This window comes from Mustela lutreola, chromosome 15 (genome assembly GCF_030435805.1).
Source record: "Mustela lutreola isolate mMusLut2 chromosome 15, mMusLut2.pri, whole genome shotgun sequence".
In the NCBI taxonomy this organism is placed as follows: domain Eukaryota; kingdom Metazoa; phylum Chordata; class Mammalia; order Carnivora; family Mustelidae; genus Mustela; species Mustela lutreola.
In genome coordinates, this window is record NC_081304.1 from 5,165,945 (window position 1) to 5,184,825 (window position 18,881).

The 18,881-nt window shown below is 44.1% G+C and overlaps 1 protein-coding gene across 1 annotated transcript in view; it reads left to right on the forward strand.

Annotated features, from left to right (window-relative positions):
- Positions 1-294: 294 nt before the first annotated feature.
- The window catches only part of SRP68 (signal recognition particle 68), a 35,180-nt gene continuing 16,593 nt past the window's right edge, over positions 295-18,881 (forward strand). Inside the window, exons 1-8 of the mRNA XM_059150299.1 lie at positions 295-503; positions 2,566-2,632; positions 4,756-4,869; positions 7,006-7,201; positions 9,887-9,969; positions 10,450-10,559; positions 10,921-11,003; positions 13,375-13,515. Of these exons, the coding sequence (XP_059006282.1) occupies positions 329-503; positions 2,566-2,632; positions 4,756-4,869; positions 7,006-7,201; positions 9,887-9,969; positions 10,450-10,559; positions 10,921-11,003; positions 13,375-13,515 (969 nt within the window). The 5' untranslated portion in view covers positions 295-328. The remainder of the gene's footprint in view (positions 504-2,565; positions 2,633-4,755; positions 4,870-7,005; positions 7,202-9,886; positions 9,970-10,449; positions 10,560-10,920; positions 11,004-13,374; positions 13,516-18,881) is intronic.

Genomic DNA, 18,881 nt, shown 5'->3' on the forward strand with positions numbered 1-18,881 from the left:
CGGTGCAGGGATGCAGGAGGTGGTGTGTGTGTGGGGGGGAGCATTTCCGAGTCCTCCGCCCTCGGGGGACCAGAAGTGGGGTTGCCCCGGAAAGACCGCAATAGCTCTGGTCTCCCCGCGTGAACGAGCCCTCAGCCCCGCCCGCCGCGACTCAGAAACCCGAGCCCACGCGCAGGCGCGCTCCAACAAGTGGCTCACGCCCGCGGGCCGGGCCGTCGATGGCGGAGTCCGCCACGATCCCGTCAGGCCGTCGGGGCGGGCATCGCTCTCTTCCGCCTCCGTCGTCCCGCCTCCTCTATCCCGTCTGGCTCTGCGGCGCTGGGGCAAGATGGCGGCTGAGAAACAGGTTCCCGGTGGCGGCGGCGGCGGCGGCGGCAGCGGGGGCGGCAGCGGCGGTAGCGGCGGTGGACGCGGTGCCGGAGGAGAGGAAAATAAGGAAAACGAGCGGCCTTCAGCTGGATCGAAGGCAAACAAAGAATTCGGGGATAGCCTGAGTTTGGAGAGTATCCTAGAGTAATCGGGCCTAACTCGCAATGACTACGTGTCGATATGCAGGGCCGGGGGCGGGAGAGGCGGCGGGTCCCGGCGCGTTCCGGGCCGGAGAGGCCGAGGGTTGCGGTTTCTCTCGCCCGTACTTTCTGGCACTCAGAGTTGCAGCGTCTGTGTTTCGACCGGTCTTTTCTCGCTTCTCATTCGCTTTCCAGGGTGGGGAACGTTCTCTTCTCTCAGGCGGCACCGAGATTTCGGGCGGATTTCTGCAGTTCCCCCGTAGTCGCCCGTTTGGAGGGCTGGTGACGGGGATGACACGGTGGCCACCCAGTGAGCTGCTGTCTTAGTATCTAGAGCCACTGAACCAAAGATAGGAAACTGCTCTATGGACGTTTTCGCTTAATACTTTTCGCTTAATACTTTATGTGGTTTTCAGCCGTCGGAGAATGGACAGAAAAAAATACAGTTTCTCTGGCAGTGGAGGCAAAGATGATTTCTTTGAGGAAGAGCTTGTTGCCCATTTTGAATATAAACGTAGCTTAACATCACTTGTATGGCTTTATTATATATATATATACACACACACATATGTATTTTTTAAACATTTTATTTATTTACTTGAGACTCGAGAGAGAGCGAGCATGAGAAGGGAGAAGGTCAGAGGGAGAAGCAGACTCTCCATGGAGCTGGGAGTCCAATGCGGGACTCGATCTGGGGACTCTGGGATCATGACCAGAGCCGAAGGCAGTTGCTTAAGCAACTGAGCCACCCAGGCACCCCTTGTGTCGCTTTCTTAAGTAGGCCTGTAGGCATCAAATCTTGTTGAGAATTGTTTAGGTGATCTGGTGGAATGGGTTTGTAGTTTCCGTCTTCTGACGCATCTCATTCAATATTACAACCGAATGCCTGAGACACTGGTTTGTGACTTTTGAAGTGAACCACAAACGGAGAAAATGTAGGTGAATTTCTGAAATAACACGTTTAGCTTGACATCTTTATGTGGTTTTCAGGAGATTGGAGCTTTACTTTGAACTGGTGATCTGGTTCCAAATGGATATTTGAATTGCCTTGATTTTTTACAAATCTTATAGCTTCTTATTCCTTTTAGTTGAAATAGTCCTTTTAATGTTCAGTATTTTGTTGACATGTCTGTAGAGGATTTTTTTTTTTTTAACATTTTATTTATTTGACAGAGAGAGAGAGGTCACAAGTAGGCAGAGAGGCAGGCAGAGAGAGAAGGGGAAGCAGGTTCCCTGTGGAGCAGAGGGCACGACATGGGGCTCCATCCCAGGACCTGAGTGGAAGGCAGAAACTTAAACCACTGAGCCACCCAGGCCCCCAGAAAAACTAATATTTTTATACAAGCTGTGGCATAGTTTGGTTGGCATGTGCTAACCACAGGCTTATGCAGCGTCACAGCTGTTAAGGAAAAGTTAGATTTGGCAGATGTAGGAAGTTATGCAAATAGAGGAGTAGTACACGTCATTTATAATCTGAGTCCCCGCTTGAATAAGTAAAATACTGGGTCCAGGTGTAAATCAATGGGAACCACCCCAGTTATAATCAGTAGTTAGAATCCAGCAACTTTATTTAAGCTGTTGAATTTCAGTAATCCTCAGTGGCTAATAATGCCTTCCTTTTTTAGTTTGAAAGTAATAGTTCAGGCAGTCAGCTTTTTACTAATTTGCTTTGCCCTGTCTTTTTTTTTTTTTTTTAAGATTTTATTTATTTATTTGACGGAGAGAGATCACAAGTAGGTAGAGAGGCAGGCAGAGAGAGAGAGGAGGAGGAAACAGGCTCCCCGCCGAGCAGAGAGCCCGATGCGGGACTCGATCCCAGGACCCTGAGATCATGACCTGAGCCGAAGGCAGCGGCTTAACCCACTGAGCCACCCAGGCGCCCGCTTTGCCCTGTCTTATGACAAGATAGCTATTGAAAATGATTACGAAAGAAGTCAGTAGTTAATGTACTAATGCTTAACGTGCTCTGGTTTGGTACAAATACAGACTAATGGGAATATGTTTCAATTTATTTAGATTCTTACCATTGTAAGCTTTTCCTTAATCTTGGCTCTAGTTCTTCAGATTATTAAGGAATCCCAGCAGCAGCATGGTTTACGGCATGGAGATTTTCAGAGGTATAGGTTAGTATCATGTGTAAGATGTATGGAAATTATTGTGGAATTTTCAAACTTGGTTTGCCTTTGTTAATATCTCACCTATTTTGCTGTGTCAGAAAGTATAGAAAGTCTGACTCTGAACTTATACTGAGTCCTCGAAATGTAACTTTTCAAATTTAAAATTTCACAATGAATAAAAGCAGCCAACCTCTTTATCCATTTTGCCTCACAATATTGCAGATATATTGGAGGCTTCTGCTGAAAGTAGCAAGCAGTATGGGAATACATATATTTTTAAACTTAATTATATTGTCAGAGTCTTGATTGAATGCAGAGTTTTTCAGTTATTTCTTAATTTATTTTAAAGTAAGCTCTATCTCCAGCATGGGGCTTGAACTCACAATCCCAAGATCAAGAGCCATATGCTCCACCAACTGAGCCAGCCAGGCACCCCATATAATTTCTATGATATCATTATAAGTTGTTAGTAAACTCTGTAACAGCCTTCAAGTTGGAAAATGAATTTAATGTGACTCTTAAAAATAGAATAGATGCCTAATCTATAATATAATTCAGTGCTTTGGAAGCAGAAATAGCCAACCATTTAATATTGAAGATACAGGCTTTAGCGGGGAGGGGCAGAGGGAGAGGGAGAAACAGATTCCCAGCTGAGCAGAGAGCCCAGCGTGAGGCTGGAGCCCAGGATCATGACCTCAGCCAAAGGCAGAAGCTCAGCTGACAGCCCTGCTGGTGCTCCTGGCTGCTGGACTTTTAAAAGTGCTACTTTACAAAACATTCCACAGATTCTAAGGAGTGACGCATGTCACATAAATGGTCCCCAGCACTGGGATGAATTGAGCAAGGTGGGGAGTGGTAAAGATGAAGTGGGAAAGCTAAGGGGCCAGAATAGGTAGGGCCCTTCTTATAAGCCCGGGTAACTCCTTTAGGTGTTAATGTAGGCGTGATGGGAAGTTAATGGAAGAAGTTTTAGTTAGAGACTGTTAGGACTTGAGGGTTTTTTTTTTTTTTTTTAATTTTTAAGGACATTTTCAAAAGCCAGTGTAGAGATGATACCATGATGAATCTATCAGTTATTACAGCAGTCGGCTTTCTGCTCATTTATTTTATGTGTTCCATCTCCATTTTTTTTTTTTTTTAGGTTAGGCTCCATGCTGGGCATGGGGCCAGTGTGGGGTTCAAACTCACAAGACCTGAGCCAAGATCAAGAGTTGGACACTTAGCTGACTGAGCCACCTAGGAGCCCCTGTTCCTTCTCCTTTTTATTTTTATTTATTTTTGTAATTTTTTAAAAGATTTAATTTTTTCATTTGACAGAGAGAGAGTACAAGCAGGGAGAGCAGCAGGCCGAGAGAGAGGGAGAAGCAGGCTCTCTGCTGAGCAGGGAGCCAGATGCAGGACTCGATTGCATAACCCTGGGATCATGACCTGAGCCTAAGGCAGTCACTTGATGAACTGAGCCACCCAGGCATCCCCCCTCTCCTTTTTAAAAAACTACTTTTTTATTGAAGGATTTTTTCTTTTACCATTCTAATTTTTTTTTAAGATTTTATCTTTTATTTGACAGAGAAAGACAGCAAGAGAGGGAACGCAAGCAGGGGGAGAGGGAGAGGGAGAAGCAGGCTTCCTGTGGAGCAGGGATCCCGACATGGGCGGGACTCGATCACAAGACCCCAGGATCATAACCTGAGCCGAAGGCAGACACTGAACGACTGAGTCACCCAGGCACACACCCCCCTTTTTTTTCTTACCATTCTATTGCAATATAGTTTATATACAGAAAAGTATATAGAAAAAGATGAATTTTTCACAACCTGTAACCAGCAGACATTACTGGACAATGTGACCAGCATCCCAGAGGTCTCCCTTTTGCTCCTGATCACAAACCCTTCCTCCCCAAAGGTCACCACAGTCATGACGTCTGACACCTTAGGTTAGGTTTGAAATACGTTTCTGGTGGCACCAGTCATACTGCCCTGCAGGTTGTAGTTCACGGAGTGTTTGCAAGATGACGTGTGGTGTCTGGGGTAACCATTAAGTAGAACACCGCAAACCTTCAGGCTTTATTACAGAATCTACTATGGAAAGTACCATCAGCTTGCCTGAATTATTGGTGTTTTTTCCTTCAGGGGCTACTGTTCCCGTAGACAAAGACGTCTTCGGAAAACACTCAACTTCAAGATGGGGAACAGGCACAAATTTACAGGGAAAAAAGTAACTGAAGATCTTCTGACTGATAACAGGTACGGACTGCTCTGTGCTAGTGGTGAAATCCTCCTCGCTAATACGTTTATGGGACAGATATGTGTTAGCCGCTGTGCCAGCTCTTAAGTTACAGGATGAGGACACGGAGGCTCAGTAACGGTAGCAGGAGTTGGGCTGAATGCTGAATACTAGTCCGCAGTTAGAACCTGATGGGATGTTGGGTAAGGGCCCTGGGGTGCGAGTTTCAGTGTGTAAGTGCTTACTTAAATACGTGTATCGTAAAAGAAATCTGTGTGTGAATTGTTCCAGAAGAGTTTCATGTTTCAGTGCTGAATGCAGCCAGGCTTAACATTCACAGAAGGTCGGTCTGTCGACATGTATTAAAGGTCTTTAGGCCAGTTCCTCAAATTTCAGCCGTGGGCCAAGTTGCTCCTTTTGCCACCTGTTTTTGTAAAGTGTGTTTTTTTGTGTTTGTTTTGTTTTACTCTTTTTTTGAGAGAGAGAGAGAGAGAGTGCACGTGCTAAATGCGCACATGCACGAGAAGGGGGAGGAGCAGAGGGAGAGGGAGCAGCAGACTCCCCACTGAGCATCCGTTGAGGAAGACCAGTGGATGCCAAGCTCCATCCCAGGTCCCTGGGATCATGACCTGAGCTGAAAGCAGATGCTTAACTGACTGAGCCACCCAGGCGCCCCTTGTTTAGTTTTTTTAAGTAATTTCTCCCCCCATTGTGGGGCTTGAACTCACAATTCAGAGATCAAGAGTTGCATGCTGTACTCACTGAGCCAGCTAGGTGTCCCAGGGGGTTTTGCTAGTGAAGCCAGGAAGCTTGCGTTGAGGAGGCTGGACCTTGAGGGGTTTCTGAGAGGCAAAAACATTCTGTGTGAGGGATGCCTTGGTGTCTGAATGTACTTTAGGAATTATAATGCTCTGGACAGTTAGCTGCTGCTCAGGCAGCAGAGAGCCTGGGAGCTTTGTGTATGGAGACATAGAAAACTAGCGCATAGAGCTCAGGATGGGATTCAGCAGCGGGTATTGGTTAAATCTGATGAGAACAGGTTAGGAAGGGTCTCTGTGATCATGAGATCTTCATTTTGAAGAGATAAGATTAAGCTGATATTTAAGAAAGATTTATTTATCAAGGCAGTAGGTTAACAGAATTTCTCCAGTATAAAAATAAAGTGGCTAGTTTATTCAGTCCTTAGTAAGTGCCAGACTCTGGTTTAAGTGTGTTACATGTATCACTAATGGGATTCTGAGGCACAGCAAGTTAGTAACGTTGTCCAGTGTCACATAGTTAGTGACGGATGGCACTGAGATTCCAGCCCTGCCTGACTCGAGAGCATGTTCTTGACCATTTCAGTACAGTGTGTCTTCAGGACTTGGTTTTCAGCTCAGTTGGGATGGAGGAGGTGTTGATTCAAAGATGAGGCCAGATTGTGTGCTTGGACTGCCTTTTTGCTAAAACTGGGGAAGAGCAGGTCTGTGGTCTGTGTTTGCCCAGTTTGAGGTGGTAGCAGGTGTTTTTAGTAGTGAGATCTGTGTGGTAGATGGCTAGAAATTTGAGGTGGAGCCTGATCAGAGATACTGATTGGGTGCCATGATTGATGCTGTGAGGAGTAGTTCCTTTTTTTTTTATTCCCCTTAATATTTTTTTAAATTTTATTGGGCGCCTGGGTGGCTCAGTGGGTTAAAGCCTCTGCCTTCAGCTCAGGTGATGATCCCAGGGTCCTGGGATCGAGTCCCACATCGGGCTCTCTGCTCAGCGGGGAGCCTGCTTCTCATCTCTCTCTCTCTCTCTCTGCCTACTTGTGATCTCTGTCAAATAAATAAATAATAATAAAAATCTTTAAAAAATATTTTTTTTTAAATTTTAGTGCTTGAGTGGGAGGGTAAGAGAAAGAGGGAGAAAGAATCTCAAGTAGACTCAATGCTGAGCAGAGAGCCTGATGTGGGGCTTGATCTCATGACTCTGAGATCATGACCTGAGCGGAAACCAACAGTCAGACACTTAAACAGCTACACCACCCAGGTGCTCTGAGAAGAGTAGTTCTCAGGAGGAAAGCCAAGGAGGGTGTAGGGAGAAGTTCAGAAGTTGAGGATTGTGCCTTGGGGAATATCCAAGTCTGATGCTCCTGGTGTTCATCGTTCGGTTGCCTGTTCTCTCTCATTTAGGTATTTGCTTCTGGTTCTGATGGATGCTGAACGAGCCTGGAGCTATGCCATGCAGCTGAAACAGGAAGCCAATACCGAACCCCGAAAACGGTTCCATTTGTTGTCTCGCCTGCGCAAAGCCGTGAAGCATGCGGAGGAGTTGGAACGCTTGTGTGAGAGCAATCGTGTGGACGCCAAGACCAAATTAGAGGCTCAGGTTAGTAGCTTTGCTACTACTGCGGAGTAGTAGCTTTGTATCAGCTTTGCTTTACTGCGGAGATTAGAGATGTGACTTCTTAGTTGAAGAGAATAGTTTCTTAATATTATAAATGGACCGGAGAGGAAATAACATGGTCTTGCTTTTTCAAGGCAAAGTTGGTATTGTTTTTGTTTTCAAGCTCTTGGTTTGTTTTGTTTTCTTCTCCCTTGACTTATGTATGTAATCTCAGCACTAAATGTGGGGCTTGAACTCATGACCTGAAGGTCAAGAGTCATATATTCCACCAACTGAGCCAGCCGGGTACCCTGAGCTCTTGTTTTTTTAGTAATAAGTTCTAACATTTATTCATTCATTTAATCTTAATTTTAATTTTTATTTATTTATATTTTTTAAAAGATTTATTTATTTATTTATTTATTTGACAGAGAGGGAGAGAGATATCACAAGTAGGCAGAGAGGCAGGCAGAGAGAGAGGAAGGAAGCAGGCTTCCCGCTGAGCAGAGAGCCCGATATGGGGCTCGATCCCAGGACCCTGGGATCATAACCTGAGCTGAAGGCAGAGGCTTAACCCACTGAGCCACCCAGGTGCCCCTTATTTTTATTTTTAAAGTTTATTTATTTATTTATTTATTTATTTAAAGATTTTATTTATTTGACAGGTCACAAGTAGGCAGAGAGGCAGGCAGAAAGAGGAAGGGAAGCAGGCTTCCCGCCAAGCAGAGAGCCCGATGTGGGGCTCAATCCCAGGACCCTGGGATCATGACCTGAGCCAAAGGCAGAGGCTTTAACCCCCTGAGCCACCCAGGCGCCCCCTTATTTATTTTTAGGATTTTATTTATTTGTCAGAGAGAAGAGAGGGAATGAGTAAGCACAGCAGGGGGAGAAGCAGGCTCCCCGCTGAGCGAGGAGCCTGATGTGGGCTCAATCCCATGACCTGAACCGAGGCAGACGCTTAACCGACTGAGCCATCCAGGTGTCCCATAATTAGCTTTAACTCTTTTTTTAAAAGTTCATGCATCTCTTGAAATGAAGATAGAAACCTTGACTCTAAGATCTGGGAAGTTCACAAAATTAAAATTTTTTATTTCAGGGCTCTTTGGACTTTTAAGTTTTATTTAAATTCAGAAAAAAAATTCTGTTAACATGTATATTATTAGTTTCAGAGAAGTAAAAATTTCTTGAAATGAATTTTTTTTTAAATTTTATTTATTTAGGGGTGCTTGGGTGGCTCAGGGGGCTAAAGTCTCTGCTTTTGGCTCAGGTCATGATCCCAGGGTCATAGGATCGAGCTCCGCATCAGGCTCTCTGCTCAGCAGGGGGCCTGCTTCCTCCTCTCTCTCTGCCTGCTTCTCTGCCTACTTGTGATCTCTGTCAAATGAATAAATAAAATCTTAAAAAAAAAAAAAAAAAAGAATTTTATTTATTTATTTGACAGAGACCGTGGGAGCACACGCACACACACGAATGGGGCAGAAGAGGGAGAAGCAGACTTGCCACTGAGCAGGGAGCCCGACATGGGGCTTAGTCTCAGGGTCCTGAGATCATGACCTGAACTGAAGGCAGATGCTTAACCAACTGAGCCACCCAGGCACCTCTGAAACTAATTAAAAAAAGAAACAAACAATAGAAACGGGTGCCTGGGTGGCTCAGGTGTTAATCGTCTGCTTTTGGCTCAGGTCATCATCCTGGGGTCCTGGGATCGAGCCCCTCATCGGGCTTGCTGCTCAATGGGAAGCCTGCTTCTCCCTCTCCCACTCCCCCTGCTTGTGTTCCCTCTCTCACTGTCTCTCTCTCTCTCTGTCAAAAAAATAAATAAAATACTAAAAAAAAAAAAAAAAAGGTGCCACAGATTTACATTCAGCTTCTGATACTGAGTGTTATATCCTGGAAACTAATCATTAAGTCACATGAGAAAACAGGTTTTTTGGGTTTTTCTCCTTCAGATTCTCTCCTAAGGGGTGCCTGGGTGGCTCAGTGGCTTAAGCCTCTGCCTTTGACTCGGGTCATGATCCCGGGGTCCTGGGATCGAGCCCCACATTGGGCTCTCTGCTCAGCAGCGAGCCTGCTTCCCCCTCTCTCTCTGCCTGCCTCTCTGCCTACTTGTGATCTCTCTCTCTGTAAATGAATTAAAAAAAAAAATTCTTTCCTAGGCAGTAAATGAATCATGGTGAGTTATCTGTGTATCACATTTTATTAAATAGTGTTTTCTCTCAAAAATATTTATTTATTTATTTTAAAGAGCAAGCGCACACCTCCTACAGAGTGGGGCAGAGAGTGTCTCCAGCAGACTCTGCTTTCTGAGCCCGGACCCCGATGTGGGACTCAATCCCATGACCCTGAGATCATAACCTGAACCAAAACCAAGAGCCAGTCGCTCAACTTACAGTGCCATCCAGGTCCCCCAATAAGTTTTCTCTTTTACAGTCACCCTGAATAAGGGTGTCTGGGTGGTGCACTTGATTGTCTGCCTCTTGATCTCAGTTCGGGTCTTGATCTTGGGGTTGAGTTCAAGCCCCGTACTGAGCTCCAGGTTGAGCTTGAAACCTTCTTAAAAATAAATAAGTAAAATCACCCTGATGTATATCTCTATATTCCTGATGTCAAAACTGAAAGCAGGTGGGGGAGATTGAGCAGTGACATTGGCTCTTGGTGTTGAAACAGTTCCATTCTTCCCCTTTTCAGGCGTACACAGCTTACCTCTCAGGAATGCTGCGTTTTGAACATCAGGAATGGAAAGCTGCAATTGAGGCTTTTAACAAATGCAAGTAAGTGTTCTGGTCCGAAGGCCGCGGCTGGGTTCGCTCGTACATAGTTGCTTTAAAGCCGCAGATCACCTGATGATTGTTTCTACAGAAGTGCAGTTATTATTGAGTTAAGATTTATTTATTTTATAGCATGCGTGCTGGAGAGAGCGTGCGGTGGGGAGGGACAGAGGGAGAATCTCAAGCAGACTCTTACTCAGTCCTACATGGGGCTCAATCTCATGACCTCAAGATCATGACCTCAGTATGACCTGAGCCGAAATCTAGAGTCGGACACCCAGTCGACTGAGCCAGTCCTGGTTACTCATTTGTTTTCCTTCCCTTTAGGAATATTGATGATCCTCATTCATTTTAGAGCCATGCAGTTCTCTTACTTGATAGAAGGATCTTAGCATAGTGCCATGTTTCATTTTTAGCCATTGTATTCCTTTTTATTTTCTTAAAATAAGGCTGCTAAGAAAGCTGGTGTTTCTTTCCTCTCAGAACTATCTACGAGAGACTGGCCAGTGCTTTCACAGAAGAGCAGGCAGTGCTGTATAACCAGCGTGTGGAAGAGATCTCACCCAATATCCGCTACTGTGCATATAACATCGGTGAGCAGGGGCTGAGTCGGGCACAGACTAGTGGGTTGGCGGTGGTTCATCTCGGAGAGCCTAGAGGATTTAACTTTCCTGTTTTCCTTGTCCCTGCATCTGTCCTTGGCACGGGTTTTAGCTGATGAGAAAAGTAGAAGTGTCAGCGTCAGCCCAGCTTAATGTCATGGAAGGCAGTTCCTTCGCTTTGTTGCCATCCTGCCAATTCTGTACTCCTTTGTGAGTGAGCTTTGTGAAAGGACCTGCAGTTCACTGAAATGTGCTTGTACAAGGGGAAGAGCTCAGTATTGATTCTAGCGATTCTTGGGAGACCAGACCAGACCCTTGAGGATTTCTACTCAACAGCTCTCTCTTTTCTCAGGGGACCAGTCAGCTATCAATGAACTCATGCAGATGAGATTGAGGTCTGGTGGCACTGAGGGTCTTCTGGCTGAGAAATTAGAGGTAATGTAGTCTATACATTTTTGTGAGGTCTTTGGTTTGTAAAAATCCAGAAAAAGAGGTAATCCATAATCTCGGTAGTCATTGTAATGGTTATTAATATATGCATATTTATATCCATTTTTTTTAAAGATTTTACTTCTTTATTTGACAGAGAAATCACAAGTAGGCACAGGGGGGAAGCAGGCTCACTGCTGAGCAGAGAGCCTGACGTGGGGCTTGGTCTCAGGACCCTGAGATCATGACCTGAGCCAAAGACAGAGGCTTAACCCACTGAGCCACCCAGGCACCCCTATATCCATGTCTTTTTCATTCTTTTTTAAAGATTTATTTATTTATTTGACAGATCACAAGTAAGCAGAAAGGCAGGCAGAAGGAGGGGGGAAGCAGGCTCGCTGCTGAGCAGAGAGCCTGATGTGGGGCTTGATCCCAGGACCCTGAGATCATGACCTGAGCCAAAGACAGAGGCTTAACCCACTGAGCCACCCAGGCGCCCCTGAAGTATTCAATTTTTTATCTTATTTTCAAGGCAAGTAATGTAAGCAAGTAGACAAAGTAGGAGTAAAAAATGGGGGGGAAATGGGGTGCCTGGGTGGCTCAGTGGGTTAAAGCCTCTGCCTTCTGCTCAGGTCATGATCTCAGGGTCCTGGGATCAAGCCCCACATCAGGCTCTCTGCTCAGCAGGGAGCCTGCTTCTCTCTCTCTCTCTCTCTCTCTCTCTGCCTGCTTGTGACCTCTGTCTGTCTAAATAAATAAATACAATCTTAAAAAAAAAAAAGATGGGGGAAGACTAAAATCACGTGCTAGAATCAGAGGTGATCACTACCAATAACATGATGAATAGCGTACGGATTTTTGTGTATGTAGGAAGAAAATGCGTGTGTGTGTGTGTGTGTGTATTTTTTAAGGTTTTATTTATTTAGAGCAAGAAAGAGCAAGGGTTGGGGGAGGGGCAGAGAGGGAGAGAGAGAATAAGCAGACTCCCTGCTGAGTGCGGAGCCTGCCGAAGGGCTCCATCCCAGACCCTGAGACCACAGTCCAAGCTGAAACCAAGAGTCAGATGCCCAGCTGACTGAGCCACTCGGTCGCCCAAAAAAGGCTTGTGTTTTTTAAACGGGATCTCCATATACACTGCTTAGTAATGTGCTTTTTAAATACAGTGTCTTGAGTGTTTTTTTCCACTTTAGTAGGTATTTCTACACTGTTTTGGTAGCCACGTGGTACTACATTGTACCGGTCAAGTCACGTGAGCACTTAACTATTGTTGTTGAAGAGATAAATCATATTACTGTGAAGACCTATGTTTTTGTACACATTCTTAGTTATTTCCTTAGAGTACATTCCTAATCATGGGATTGAATATTTTGGAAGCTTTTGATTCATATTGACAGATATCTTTAAGTAAGTTTCTGATAATTTGCGTTTTTGCTTATAGCACATACAGATAGGTTTTTCTCCTACACCCTTACTAAGACTTAGCATTGCTCTTTTTTTTTTTTTTTTTTTAATAAAGATCTTATTTATTTATTTGAGCGAGAATGTGAGAGAGAGAGAGAACATGAAAGGGGGAAGGTCAGAGGGAAAAGCAGACCTCCTGCTGAGCGGGGAGCCGGACATGGGACTCGATCATAGAACTCCAGGATCTTGACCTGAGCCAAAGGCCATCGCTTAACCAACTTAGCCACCCAAGTGCCCCTGGTGTTGGTCTTTTTAATTTTTTTTACGTTTTTAAAATATTTATTATTATTATTATTCTTTTAAGTGGCTCCACATCCAACTTGGGGCTTGAACTCACTGCCCTGAGGCCAAGAGTCACATGGTCTGCCACCTGAGCCAGCCAGGCACCCTAGGGTTGGCTCTTTTTGTTTTTTATTTTATTTTAATTTTTTTAAAGATTTTATGTATTGGGGCGCCTGGGTGGCTCAGTGGGTTAAGCCTCTGCCTTCAGCTTAGGTCATGATCCCAGGGTCCTGGGATCGAGCCCCGCGTCGGGCTGTCTGCTCAGCAGGAAGCCTGCCTCCACCTCTCTCTCTGCCTGCCTTTCTGCCTACTTATGATCTCTGTCCAATAAATACGTAAAATTAAAAAAAAAAAAAAATATATATATATATATATATATTATGTATTTACTTGACAGAAAGATCACTGAGCCACCCAGGTGCCCCACGTTGGCTCTTTTTAACCTTTCGTTTAGTCATTTTAATCTTTGGGTTTCTGTAAGTTAAGATAGGTGATATTAAAGAGGAACTTAAATACAATTTATATATTACCTTATAAGGCGTGATATATTAGTTTCAGAAAAAGAGAACTAATAGTTCTTTGTACCTTTTACCACCAGCAATTAAAGTTTTGACTTTTGAAAATTACTTTCCAGGCATTGATCACTCAGACTCGGGCCAAACAGGCAGCCACCATGAGTGAGGTGGAATGGAGAGGGAGAACCGTTCCGGTGAAGATAGACAAAGTGAGGATCTTTTTACTTGGATTGGCCGATAACGAAGCAGCCATAGCACAGGTGAGGGGCAGCTGCCCGTTCTCTGTCCACGTGTGTCTGAAGTTGTCCTCGTGTGTTTACGACATAGATGGGTGTGCATTTCTCACAAAACAAAAATATGTCTTACTGCTATTTGGGATTTGGTCACCAAATTATTGTAAAAGCTGAGCTCGTAGAAGAGTTCTTGCATTGAGAGGGCAAGGAAATTGGCAGTGGCAGTCTTGGACATGAACATGGACGTGGTTGTGGACATGGGAGTGGTGAGAGGCTGGCTCAACGTGAGGGGACATGTCCGGCCCAGCAGGTGGTGTAGCGACCTCACTGTGGTGTCCGTCTGACCTCTTGTCCTAGCCTTCTGTCCCTGAAGGGGCCCCTCTCGTTCCTGAGCCTTTTCAGGAGAGCCTGGCTAAGCCAGAATATCTCGTTTTACATGTGGTGTAGTTCATGCAAAGCGGGTGTTGCTTGCGGACATAATTGTTACCTGTTCGTGGGTCTGAGTAACTGAGTAAGTTCCATACGATCAGAGATCCCGGTGATCTTGGTTTGTACACAGTAGACAGTGATGAAGGCCCTTCTTGGCTTGTTTCCTCCACGAGGTGAAGAACATCTAAACACCCAACTGCTGAGTGTGTCTGCAGCCGGCCCCGGGGTGTTTGCTGCCACCTCGCCGTAAGCCATTGCAGCCTGAGTAATTTGTGCGTGGGAGCGCTTTGTTAGCTGTGCTCCTGAATTGTTCTGAGTGTCCAAACTTTACAGTGACTTGTTCCGAAGTAGCTACCCTGGGTTGAGGACAGCTTTCTTCCTTTCTTTCTCTCTTTCTTTCTAAGAGTTTATTTATTTATTATACAGAAATCACAAGTAGGCAGAGAGGCAGGCAGAGAGAGAGGAAGAAGCAGCTCCCCGCTGAGCAGAGAGCCCGATGTGGGGCTCGATCCCAGAACCCTGAGATCATGACCTGAGCTGAAGGCAGCAGGTCAACCCACTTAGCCACCCAGGTGCCCCAAGGACAGCTTTCAACAGTGGGAGACCTTTGTGCCTCTGTCTAGGTTGTGTACTGCTGCTCTCATTTCTCTTCAGTTTGCTTTAAGAGCAGAAGACGAGGGTAAGACTAGTAAGACTAGTAAGTTGATTTGTTCTTTAGAAGACCGAGAAGCTTTCCTGGAGAGCATCTCACTGGCACCGGTATATGGCAGTGTCTCTTCTGGACTGCGATTCTCGTAGCAGCCCTTGAGCTTACATGGTTGGGTTAATTCTTTCGTTTCATGGTGGTATGTTCTGGAAGAGAAGAGCTGCGGTCAGGGACAGTGGGACAGGAGTTCTGGCTGTGGTTGGGGTTAGGGGAGGCCCAGGGGGGCAGATATAAATGGGGGGAGGCTCCTTAGGAACAGGCACGCGAATGTATATTAGATAAAGAACAAGGAAAGCTAGCATTGCAAATTAATAAACATTTTTTAAAAAATTAAAATTAATAATTTTAAGAAGTTATTTAGTTTAAAGTTTAGAGAAAAGGTAAATGTTTTGAAGTCCCACTTCTCATATACCTTCATGGTTGTTACCTTGTGCTGATAAGGACAACACTGGATTTCCTTTTAGTCTTTCTCATGTTCATAAGCGATGTTATTTTTTTTTTTATTTGTTGAAATCATTGCGATCTGCTTTTGAATTCTGTTTTTATTTGCGTGTTGTAAGGATTTTCCGTGGTCTTACGTATTAGTTCACAAAATTTAAAAACCAGTGGTCACCTACACCACAGAGATGAGCAATGAAGGGTAATGGTCCTCCTCAATGTCCCGGATACGCTGTTCTTTCAGTTTTGTACCTTTTTAATTCTACGGTATGGGCGGTAACTCTCATCGTACAGGTGGGAAAACAGGTCTGAAAGAGACCATGTAACTTGTCCACAGCCATACACGTCTGATAGAAGGGAGTGCTTGCCTGGAATCCAGGCCCTTTTGACACCCATGATCATGTTCTTGAACTTCGCCACATATCAGGAAGGCTGGTAGCAGGACCATTTTACTTGGCTTTGGTGAATAGCTAATGCAATCTTATTTAATACAGTACACCATACACAAGTGGAGTCCCGGGCCCCTGGGAGAGACTGAATGAACAGAACGTTAATTGAAACAAATAGTCCTTGGCAGGGAATCCTCTCCAATTCAGTAGATTAGTGGGGGTAGGAGAGTTTCCCATGTGGCATTTTATTTGAATTTATCTTTCTTCTGTTTTGTATGCATTATTAGAAAATAAAAACGCACATGAAGGAGATCTTTTTGCCTTATTCATAAAATCAGCTTGAGCTAACTTAGATGAAGTAAAAGCATTTTACAACTGCATGTGCAGCCATTGCTTTTAAAATTGAAGATCATTTCAGTAATGTGATGACTAGTTGAGCTTTGTGTATGTTTTTAAAAAGGGTTACTCTCAAAGTCGAGTGTTAGCCTCAAATTCGAGTGTTAGCATACTTGAAGGGTTGACTTTTGGGTCTTTAGGTCATTTTTGTGCTCGCTCTCTTTTTTTTTTTTTTAATAAAGATTTATTTATTTAATAAAGAGAGTGAGCATGCTCTTTGCGGGGAGAGGGGCAGAGGGCGAGGGAGAGAGACTCTCAGGCCAAATCCCCACTTAGTGAGGAGCCCGACACTGGGGCTTAATGTTAGGATCCTGGACCCTGAGATCATGACCTGAGATGAAATCAAGCGTTGGACGCCCAACCAGCCGAGCCACCCAGGCACCCTGTAGCTGCTCCTTCTAAAGCAGTTTGAGTTTGGCCAAGATTTTGGTAGTAATGGCAAAGACCAGAACAGCAGTGTTGTGGTACCTGGCTGTCCTAGTCGGTGGCGTGTGCAGCTCTTGGTCTCAGGGTCATGAACTCAAACCCCACGTTGGGCATGGAGCCTGCTTAAACAAAACATCAGTGTTACTCCAACATTGAATAGATTAAAAAAAAAAAAAATAGAGTTGATCCTTGAACAACATAGGTTTGAACTCTGCCGGTCCACTTACAGGTTGATTTTCTTTAGATAAATAATAATATAGTGCTGTGAATGTATTTTCTGTATGATTTCCTTAATGTTTTCTTTTCCCTAGGGTTATTACAAGAATATACTATATGACAGATTATGATTTATAGAATCTAGGATATACCACAGGGGAAGTGGGTGGGTGGGATGGGGAAAGAGTACACTGATGAAAAAATTATAATTTTTTTAGGGGCGCCTGGGTGGCTCAGTGGGTTAAGCCTCTGCCTTCTGCTCAGGTCATGATCTTGGGATCCTGGGATCAAGCACCGCATCGAGCTCTCTGCTCAGCAGGGAGCCTGCTTCCTCCTCTCTCTCCCTCTGCCTGCCTCTCTGCCTACTTGTGATCTCTCTCTGTCAAATAAATAAATAAAATCTTTTTTAAAAAAAAGAATATTAAAGTAATTTTTTAAAAAAGATTTTATTTATTCATTTGACAGAGATCACAAGTAGGGCAGAGAGAGGGGGGGAAGCAGGCTCCCCTCTGAGCAGAGAGCTTGATGCGGTGCTTGATACCAGGACCCCAAGATCATGACCTGAGCAGAAGGCAGAGGCTTAACCCACTGAGCCACCCAGGTGCCCCAATTATAAAATAATTTTAAAAAAATATTCAAGGCCCCACCTCTCCAGAGATTTTGATTTAGTATGTGTGCTTTGGGGCCCAAGAATTTGCTTCTCTTATAAGCTCCCAAATGATGCTAATTCTGCTGGTCCCAGGACCATGCTTTGAATAGCTCTACAAATCTTAAGTATTTTTCAGATATTTGTGAAGAGATGAAAGAAAATTAGAAGGCTTTGGCAAGCAGGAATAGTGGCGGGTGTTTAATTGCTGTTGCACAGGATACGGTGGAGTGTGTGAAGGTTGTAAGAAAGCAGAGGCTTAGAAGGAGCCATAAGGACAGTTTCCCTTCTTTCAACTTGAGAGTAAAGGCTGAAGAGGGAGGAATATTTGACGGCTGTTAGTAGTGAATTACATTGATTACTTTTCAGTGTTAAATCAGTCTTATGTACTTGAGGCAACCTCACTTAGTTATGGTATATTGTACTTTCTATACATTGCTAGATTTTGTTTGCTGAGATTTAAGAATTTTGCATCCATATGCATGAGGAAGTGGCTTATCATTGTTTTATAATGTCTTTTTTCAGGGTTTGGTATCAGGGCTATATATACCTCATAAAACAAGTTTAGATATTTTCCTTCCTTCTCTTGTTTCTGAAGGAGTTTATGTAATCCCAGTATTTTTTTCTTTCTCAACTATTCGTTGTAATTACCAGTGAAACTATTGAGCCTAGAGTTTTCTTTGTAGGAAGGGTTTTTTGTGGTTTTGGGGGTGGGGGGGATATAATTGACTTAAAACATTAGTTTGAGGTGTATAACAATGATTTGGTATTTACGGGAAGGTTTTTAAAATTTGTTTTTGCTTGTTCTAAACAAATATTCCTTTATGAGATAAAGAGCTACTCAGATTTTCTGTTTGATTTTGTGTCATTTGGATGAGTCTTTTTTTTTTTTTAAATTTTAAAATTTATTTCATTTTATTTTTTAAAGATTATTTTTATTGGGGCACCTGGGTGGCTCAGTGGGTTAAGCCTCTGCCTTTGGCTCAGGTCATGATCCCAGGGTCCTGGGATTGAGCCCTGCATCGTGCTCTCTGCTCAGCAGGGAGCCTGCTTCCTCCCCTCTCATTTTTAAAAAAATATTTTATTTGTCTTTCAAACAAATAAAATATTTTTTTAAAAAAGATTTATTATTTTATTTATTTATTCACTTGACAGCACAAGCAGGGGGAGCAACAGGCAGAGGGAGAGGGAGAAGCAGGTTTTCTGCCAAGTAGGGAGCTGATCTGGGGCTCTATCTGAGGACCCTGGGACCATGACCTGAGCCAAAGGCAGACACTTAACAACTGAGCCACCCAGGTGCCCCAGGTCATCTTTTTTTTTTTTTTTTTTTTTTTAAGATTTTATTTATTTATTTGACACAGCGAGAGAGATCACAAGTAGGCAGACAGACAGGCGGAGAGAGAGAGGGAAGCAGGCTCCCTGCTGAGCAGAGAGCCTAACTCGGGGCTTGATCCCAGGACCCTGAGATCATGACCTGAGCTAAAGGCAGATGCTTAACCCACTGAGCCACCCAGGCGCCCCCCGTGTCTTTTTTTAAAAGGCATTTATTAATTTCATGTACCTTGTTGAATTTATTGACATAAAGTTTATAATATTTTCTTAATCATTTCAGTGTTTGTGGGATGTGTTAACTCCTCCGTGGTCTCTGGTTGTTCAGAATCTTTCGGTGCATCAGGGTCACTTCTGAGTATCAGAGGTCTTTAAATAATGTGGTAGATGTAAAAGATGTAGATCAAACAAAATGTGT